The sequence below is a fragment of the Gastrolobium bilobum genome, unplaced genomic scaffold (assembly GCF_033153095.1).
Source record: "Gastrolobium bilobum isolate Gb01-03AN ecotype WA unplaced genomic scaffold, APGP_CSIRO_Gbil_v1 utg128766, whole genome shotgun sequence".
NCBI lineage: Eukaryota > Viridiplantae > Streptophyta > Magnoliopsida > Fabales > Fabaceae > Gastrolobium > Gastrolobium bilobum.
In genome coordinates this window covers 24,046-33,484 of record NW_026898714.1, presented here as the reverse complement: position 1 = coordinate 33,484, position 9,439 = coordinate 24,046, and the positions used below count along the sequence as shown (strand labels likewise).

At 32.1% G+C, this 9,439-nt stretch overlaps 1 protein-coding gene across 1 annotated transcript; it reads left to right on the top strand.

The window, feature by feature from the left end:
• Window positions 1-2,396: 2,396 nt before the first annotated feature.
• Window positions 2,397-6,136, top strand: LOC133318684 (cysteine-rich receptor-like protein kinase 10). The gene is made up of 7 exons (XM_061520739.1): window positions 2,397-3,192; window positions 3,468-3,600; window positions 3,748-3,865; window positions 3,956-4,166; window positions 4,837-5,074; window positions 5,227-5,377; window positions 5,596-6,136. The coding sequence occupies exons 1-7, from the start codon at window positions 2,397-2,399 to the stop codon at window positions 5,902-5,904; spliced, it is 1,956 nt and encodes a 651-aa protein (XP_061376723.1). The 3' UTR covers window positions 5,905-6,136.
• The last annotated feature ends 3,303 nt before the right edge of the window (window positions 6,137-9,439 follow it).

Genomic DNA, 9,439 nt, shown 5'->3' with positions numbered 1-9,439 from the left:
TATTCCTTATGTCTGCTACTAACTGAATTAAAGCTTCTCCAATGGTGTTCAGAGACCGACTCCTTCCACTGGATCGAAAAGAGTCTTCCTCTCCTTGGTAACCTCCGTCCCCCACCGCTCGCTCGTCATGGTTATGGCTTGCCATGACACAAGAGAATGCGTAGGAATCTTTTTACCTATTCCCACAGACGGCGCCAAATGTTCTGGATGAACATCAATATGGATTCTGTCTGGTTAATGTCTACCTGATCTTAGGCACCTATCCTTGATATATATAGCTCTTGCTTAGGCAGTTACTTTAAATGTGGGCGGTTATTGCTACTATCATGAAATTGTGGTAGGGCCTACTTTTAGTTCTAATACGTGGGTTTTTACCCTGGTTAACTAACTAATCATCCGGGTAGGAGTCCTTCCGGATTCGTCAACCGTTATCTTTGCTGGTAACACCCGGACGTATGAACCCGGAACAATAACTATGTTAGAATTCGTAGTAAATTTTTTTCTTGATAAATTTGTGTAATTACAATAAATATTTTGATAATATGATATGTCAAATTTTTTAGTACCACCTAAATTTTTGGGTCGGCTCCGCCATATGTTGTTCCGATAATGATTGAACAACGTAAACATTTGAAATTATTGTCACCTATCCCAGTCATCCAAAATTCATTACGGATACGGTGCCTTAATGGCCTTTAGCAACTCTTCTTGTTGTGTATAGGACAGCCAAGTATTTCGTTGAGTACGACATCAAACTGCATGACTATAACCTAGTTAAAGGACGGTGTCAATTGCATTTTGCAAGGGAAGACAAAAAAAAATTAACTATATCGCATAATATCCTCGTTTAGCAGTTGTGGACCCTTGAAAAATTAACTACATCGCCTGATACCCTTTTTCTTATTTGGCAATTGGCACAATTGTAACTTGTCGATTACAGTCACACAGTGCATAAGATAGGCTTTTTATTAAATGCACCTAGGTAATTCATCTCTTAATTACTTTTATTTTTCTTAATGTATATTCTTTTATTTTTTAATATATTTTAAAATTTTCTTAAATTTTTTTGTCCGAGAACACTGTCCTCAAACTCTACTACTAAATATGTAAACATAAATAAAAATTTTTGGATCGGTCACTCAACTTGTCATTATTGAATTATAGTACACATGGATAACATGATAAGATTTCAACCTAATCTACTCCAGTCCATGCACAACCATAATTTATAATCAACTATTTGTGTTGGCCTTATAGAGTTTAGGCATTCTTTTTTCTCGATCAAAATGATGGTGTTAAAATTTGAATTTGTGAGCTCATATAAATTATTTAAGCCCCTCACTGCAAATCCACAAGTCAAATGTTAATTTTTTAGGTGCTGGTACTAAATGTACTAAACGATCATATTATTTATCATAAACCATGGAGACGTTAGCTCCATGTCACCGAAAATTGATTTCTAAGAATGACATTTGCCCAATATTCTTATTCCTGTTGGATAAGTGGGGTTTGCTCTATTTCAAAGACGTACAGAGACATTTTTTTTTTTTAATACATAAGAGACATTTTAGTTTAAGTGTAAAAGTGACATACTGACATTTTTCCTAAGCAAAATTACACGAAAGTAATTGATATTAATAATAAAAAAAATCTTCAAAAAGTGCAAGTTTAATAATCTTATTATCTATTGTTAGAAAATGATAGATGTCATTTTAAACATTTAAATTTAATAGTTAAGATTAAGTAATATTATGAAGGGATAAATTATTCTACCTACTGTTATTGTTTGGAGATAGGTTATTCCACTACTTTTTTTTTGTCTATCTTTGCTTATTACTTCTGATATCATTAGATCAAAATCTCAATAGAAGAGAGAAATGATAAAAGTTTTGTTGGGAAAAGTTTACTCATTTAATATGATCTCCGAACTCGAAAGGATTAGTGTTTGACTATCGGTCAGAGGGTATCTTGGGAAAAAAAAATCATGAATTCCTCCTCTTACATAATCCTTATTTAATTAGTATAAAAATTTATCGCTCCCCTTTAAATTCTCAATATTATTCCCTAAAATGCGAGTCTCAATCCCAACAATCTCTACTTCATATCCTACAGTGATCTCTAATTTTATAAAGAATAGTACTAATAGAGAATCGGGTTTATATTTAACCCTATATAAACGCACATATTTATTGAGAGTGAACTTTTAAAGTAAATTTAGCTGACTCGTGGATAATCACATGAAGAGTGGGCTTCTAAAGTTAATTATGCTGACTCAAATTTTTTTATCATTATGACATTTTTTGCTCAGGATATAACATATATAGTCAAATACTTCATTTCATATATTTTTTAATTATTGTGTGAGCAACTAACTAGAGCAAGTCCAAAGTACTCTTATGGAGAGAGCAAAACTCAATGTAAGATCAATATCCTTTGTTTTCCTGTTATTTCTGAGCTTCAAACCATTCTTTTCAAAGGCACAATCTCCAAACTATGTGGGAGATGATTGCCATAACACAACCCAAAAACCTCTCAGCAGTGCATACCAAACCAATCTTGATAGCATCCTCTCATGGCTATCGATTGATGCAGCCACAAGCAAAGGTTATAACCACACAATCATAGGCAACAACACTCTCAGAGATGCTGTGTATGGCCTCTATGATTGCCGTGGTGATGTGGCTGGATACTTTTGTCAATTCTGTGTCTCTACTGCTACCAGAGAAGTTCTTCAGCATTGTCCCAACAGAGTCTCTGCTGTTATATGGTATGATTTCTGCATTCTCAGGTACTCTAATGAGAACTTCTTTGGGAATGTTACTATAGACCCATCATGGCATGCTTTTGGAACAAAAAACATCTCTAGCTTAAATGAGAGTAAGAAAGGTGAGGATTTTATGAGAAGTCTGATCAGAAAAGCAACTAAGGAGACAAACCAGTTGTACTATATGAGTGAGTTCAACTTGAGTTCTACTCAGAAAAGGTATGGTCTGGTGCAATGCAGCAGAGATCTTACAAATGAAGGGTGCAGACAGTGTTTGGAGGCCATGTTAGCACAAGTTCCCAAATGTTGTGAACAAAAGATGGGTTGGCAGGTTTTGGCTGCAAGTTGTCTCATAAAGTATGATGATTATATGTTCTACCTTTTTCACAATCAACAATCTGCAGTTCCTGTGCCTAATTCTCAAACAGGTGACACATCAATTACGTTTTTGTTCTCTTATAAAATTATCTTTATAATCACCTTATTCTGGCGTAGGAATTCCCTTGGAGTACTTGTTTCTTTTTGTTTATTTATTGAATTTTATCAAAAAAAACCACACAAGCATACGAAGCCTTACACTTGTATATTTATAAAGAAGCTGTTGCGGATTCGAACAATAACCTTTCAGTCAGTCATAGAGGAGCAGCTTTACGATTGCTCCAGATTATTGAATCTTACAAATTCTTCTTTTATACTTTTGCAGCCAAACAAGGGGTTACTAGTAAGTCGAGAAAATTGATCATTGGATTAAGTGTGCTGGGGTCAGTAGCTCTAGTATGTTTCGGTATTTACTGTTTCTGGTGCAGGATTAGAGTTAGAAAAGGTAATTTACTGTAATAACACATGCTAGAATTTGTTTGATAACTTACTTCACATACTCAAATATGACCAATTGGTTCAAATATGAACTCAAACAAACTTCTAATTGTAGATGCGCTGATACTTGATACAATTCCTTTATCTTCATACAACAATGTTGAAACTGAGGAAACACTGAATACGGACCTGCCTACAATACCATTAATCACAATTCTACAGAGTACTGGTAATTTTTCACAAGCTTCTAAATTAGGGGAAGGTGGATTTGGCCCCGTTTACAAGGTATATTAATGATTTGGATATTTGAATTTAGGTTCTTTATTATTATCATATTTTAATATATGCTTTTAATTCATTTAAATCTTTTATCAGGGAGTTCTACCAGATGGAAGAGAGATTGCAGTCAAAAGGCTCTCCAAAGCTTCTTGTCAAGGCTCAGAGGAGTTCAAGAATGAAGTAAAGTTTATTGCTAAATTGCAACATCGAAACCTTGTAAGACTTTTGGCATGCTGCTTGGATGAAAATGAAAAGTTACTTGTATATGAGTATTTGCCGAACTCAAGTCTCAACTTTCACCTATTTGGTATGTTTTGAGATTGCTTCATTTAATAGTGTTGATTGTACCTTTTAGTTTTTTTTGCTGTAAATTCAATGTACAAGACTTTTCAACTTACGAGAATAGAGGTAAGGGTTGATTGTACGCAACCTTACTATTCCATTTTCACAAAGAAACTTTTTCAAACTCGAACCCATGATCTTCCTTTTACAAGAAGCAACCTTAAATTTTTACTGCATTTTTTTCTTTTTAACATTTTGAGTTGTAAATTAGTATGGATAAGGTCTGTAGAGACAATTCAGGTTATCCTGCTGTGGGTTATAAAGTAGTTTGGGTTTAAGGCAGAAATTTATTGCATATTATGACTTTAGGTGGGAACACCAGCAGTGCTGTACGATCGTGATGTCTCATGTTTTAAAGAGCAATAACTCATGATCATAATACCCAAGAAAGTTATAGCACTTTTATTTTTTCTTGTTCATAGTGAAACTAAATTTAAAGTATTATTTTGCAATCAAAAATCATGTTATAAGCGGGAAAAAGGCAATATGTAAAAATGTGAGTGAATAAATAATTCTGGTATTTTTTCCAATGTTAAGGGCAATACTTACTATTTGGTATTTACTAGTTTCCTTAAGTTTTCTGCTTCATATACTACATTTTCGTTAAGATCTCTTCTATGTCTTTATGATGTCAGATGATGAAAAAAAGAAGCAACTTGATTGGAAACTAAGATTAAGCATTGTCAATGGAATAGCAAGAGGCCTTTTATATCTTCACGAGGACTCTCGACTCAGAGTAATCCATAGAGATCTCAAAGCTAGCAATATTCTATTAGACCATGAAATGAATCCCAAAATATCAGATTTTGGATTGGCAAGGGCATTTGAAAGAGGCGAGAACGAGGCAAACACAAGAAGAGTAATGGGTACTTAGTGAGTTCTATTTATACCAAACATTTCTTTTAAACAATAGGATTCATGAATGCAGTTTTAGGCACTTCATTAGTTGAAAAATGAAATTCCTTGTTATATATTTATATTCATTGATGTAAGAGAAATAACAAAGTTGTATTGATTTCCAACAGTGGATACATGGCTCCAGAGTATGCTATGGAAGGACTATTTTCAGTGAAATCTGATATTTTCAGCTTTGGAGTTCTTCTTGTGGAAATCATTTGTGGAAAAAGGAATAGTGGATTCCATCTATCAGAACGTGGTCAAAGTCTTCTTTCATATGTGAGTTTTCACTCTTATTTCATAAATATAATTATTTTAATTTATGGCTGACTCGCTATTCCTGACATCAACCCTCATCCTTTATCATCCTGATTTGGGTTAGGCCATGCAAACATATATACATACATACATAGGCCAAGTTAGTTTTCACTCTATTTGATCAAGAAATTATACAAGTGTTAAAACTAGAGCTTAACAATATTCACAATTACTTGCAGACTTGGAGAAAATGGTGTGAAGGAAAATGTTTGGAATTGATGGATTCGGTATTGGAAAAATCTTGCATAGCCAGTGAGGTTGTGAAGTGCATACACATTGGTCTGTTGTGTGTTCAAGAAGATGCAGCAGATAGACCAACCATGTCAAATGTTGTTGTAATGCTGGCAAGTGACACAATGGCCCTTCCAAAACCAAACCACCCCGCATATTCAGTTGGAAGAATGAACTCAGGGGAAGCATCTACTTCAAAAAGTTCCAACAATCCTTCCATTAATGACTTGACAGTCTCTAACATTTTACCAAGGTAATGGATACCTGGATGAAAACCTCTTTCCTTATATAAGTGAGATGACGTCTTATACTCAATCTTACCTTTATATATTTGTGAAGAATCTATTTCTCTTTAGGTCAACTTTACACTAGTTGGAAAAAAAAAAAGAAAAAATTTTCTTTGCCATTGTGGAAAATCTTGTAACAGAATGAAGAGCCTCTAGTAAATTAGAAGCATTTTCCGTTTTGGACATGTTCTGAGGAGACTCCTAAGTGATAATCTAAATCTATATTGTGAAAATTTTGAAAATATCTTAGATTACTTTGGTTGCAGTTTGCACTGTTTAAGTTGTAATCAAATACAGATCCTGTTCATAATTTACTCTTCAATATTGCTTTGGGACCGTGATTCGTTTTCTTTATTGCAGTGTGGTCCTAGCTGCTCCCCGTTTTAATTTCTATGTTCACAAAAACGTGCTACATTGTGCTCTATATAAAAGAAAATCTAGTGTGTGCTTACTTAAGTAGTTAACTGTACCAAAGAAATATATATATGAATTTAGTGTTTGTACAGTTATGTCATTTTATGAAAGAGAATGATATAAGCAACGGAAATCATTAGAGAGAAAGTAGGTGATTTTTTTTAAAAAAATTAAAATAAAAATAAAAAAATACTAAATTATATCTTTCTCTCTCTTAAAATAACACAATTATATGTTCTTTAAAAGAAAAAACATTTTTCCATATACATATATAGGGGCAGGATCCTTTGACACTAGTGTCAAATTTTAAAATTTGATACCAAATCCTAACCGTTGATTTCCGTCAATCAACGGTTATCATTTTCGTCAATCAAACTAATTAATTAATTATTAATTCTCAATAAATGATAATTGTTGATTGGCAAAAATCAACGGTTATGATTTAGTATCAGATTTCAAAGTTTGACATCGGTGTCAAAGGATCATGCCCCATATACATATATATATATATATATATATATATATATATATATATATATATATATATATATATATATATATATATACGAGGACGGTTCCGTTTACAAATTACTCTAAGTATGACCAGTCAGACATAGTGTAGTTTGTAAACAAAAAGTTTGTAAATATAATTTTCTCTTATATATATATATATATATATATAAGAGAAGGATCAGTTTACAAACTTTTTGTGAAATTTTTTACAAATTACACTATGTTCTCCCGGGAGAACATAGTGTAACGAGTGTTCTCCCGAGAGAAGATAGTGTAATTTGTAAAAGTTTGTAAACAAAAAAGTTTGTAAATATAATCTGCCCCATATATATATATATATATATATATATATATATATATATATATATATATATATATATATATATTCCATATATTTATAATAGTTATATAAATTTTTTTATTTTTACTTTTTGGTAAACAATGCATATTTTTATTATTTGGTAACTTTTATTACTTAATTATAATTTTGACAAAATAGTAGGCATTCTTTTCTATGATATTTTATTTATTTTTAGAAATAATAAGGGTGGCAAAAACGTGTCAGCGGGTTCATGTCGTGTCAAGTTTAACCTGTGGGTCAAATTGTCCAACTCGGACATGACACATTTTTGTTCTTAGGTCAAAATTTGTAACGAGACACAACTCGCCACACGTTGTGTTACATAGGTTGACCAGAAAAATTTAAAATTTATTTTTTTCTAAAATAATGAAAAATAAAAAGTAAAACTGAATACAATATGCGGATTTACCTATGACCCACAATGGGCTACTTCAAAATTATCAAAATTTCAACTTTTTATTTATTTTTTTATCAAAAAATCTTTGCGGCTTAACACACAGGTACCATGACACGACACTAATCCTTGTCATTTATCCAAACTTGCACACAACCCTTTCTATCACGCAGGTCGACAAAACTTGCATTTTAACTTGTTGTGTCACAGGTGTTGATACGTTTAGACACCCCTCATAGTTGAAGTTTTGTTCATGCATTTGATTTGTAAGGTATATTAAATGATTATTTAGTTTCAAAATAATTTTTATTTTAAAATTTTTATTTTTTTTTTTCAAATTATTTGTCATCTTTAAAATATGAAAAGAATTTTTTTTTCGATAATATGAAAAGAATTTTTCAAAAAAATAAATAAATTGGTGGATCTTTAATTTTCAATTTTATTATTATTATCTACGTATAATTTTACTAAATAACATGAGAGAGAATTAGAGGTCAAAAAGTGATTTGGTAAAGAATAATAATATAAATAAAAATAAAATAATAATAAAACTAAAATGGCAATTTTCTTATCTTTTTTTTAGTAAAGAATAATTCCATTTATTAATTTACAATAGTTATCACTAATAGCTATAGAATTTCACATTACATTAATTTATGAGTAAATATCCTTTTGGGTCCCTAACAAAAACACGGTTCCCATTTTAGTCCCTTACAAAAAAAAAATTAGTCGTCCGGTCCCTAAGAAACTCAAAGTGGATCCACTTTAGTTCTTTTGAGGGATTAATGTGGGTCTTTTTTGAATTTGTGAAGGACCACGATTTCATCTAAACGGACCCATTTTGAATTTCTTAGGGACATCGTCAAGACTAATTTTTTTTTTGTAAGGGACTAAAGTGGAAACCGTGTTTTTTATTAGAACTCAAAATGGTATTTACTCTTAATTTATTCATTTATGAATTCGAGCTTTCGTTTAGGGTCGAGCTGATGTGTGTCTGCCGAGGTTGATACTTGGCTGAGGTATTTTAAGATCTTTGCTAAGATCGTCCTTGTATTAAGATACTTGGCCGAGTTTGATAGACGTCTATGTCTCAAGTTAGGCCAGTTCAGGTTGGTGCCACACTGAGGTGAAGGTTTCGGACGTGTATGACGTTGTTGATGTAACACCTCATTATCGAACTGGTGTGTTATCATCAATTATGATATTAATGGCAGTTACAATCACAACAGCTCATTAGAAAATACGGGGGGGGAAATTTAACAATGCTTGTATTTTTAAAACAATTGTATTAAACATTTTACAAACTGTTATCATAACTCAAAACTATTGCGAAAACATAAATGCTATAGCTTAACATCATACAACATGGATTTAAAGTTGTTAAGTGGTTCCCATAAACAAACAAAGTTTAATTACACAATTTGGCGTTTAACAAACTTAAGGTACCTTCGGTTTTCTCAAAATTGCAGATGCACTACATGTCCATAAATTCTCATCTTTTAGTATGTTAAATTAGACTCTTCTAAATTTTCAATGAGGTATCACACGCCTTAATTGGAGTTCTATAACTTCAGATATACTTGTTGTAAGTTAATTCCTTAAAATTGTCAACACTGCATTTTCGGGTTCACTAAGTTCCCTTACTATTTTCAAAATTACGGACGTTCTACTTATCTGTTTGCCCCAAAATTTTAATATGTCCTAGTCGACACCTTTATCTTTATTTTGATATATCATAAGCCTAATTTGGGTAACAAATGAAAGAGATATAGAATTTTGAAAAACGTAGACAGAGGTTGCCTCCAAATCCGCCAAACAGGGCA

What these genes read in the sequence shown, in the direction of transcription:
- LOC133318684 (XM_061520739.1), top strand. Translation starts at nt 2,397, where the DNA reads ATGGAGAGAGCAAAACTCAATGTAAGATCAATATCCTTTGTTTTCCTG. An exon ending in GATTTGGCCCCGTTTACAAG is followed by an intron (nt 3,866 to 3,955) that starts GTATATTAATGA and finishes ATCTTTTATCAG; the next exon opens with GGAGTTCTACCAGATGGAAG. An exon ending in TCTCAACTTTCACCTATTTG is followed by an intron (nt 4,167 to 4,836) that starts GTATGTTTTGAG and finishes TTATGATGTCAG; the next exon opens with ATGATGAAAAAAAGAAGCAA.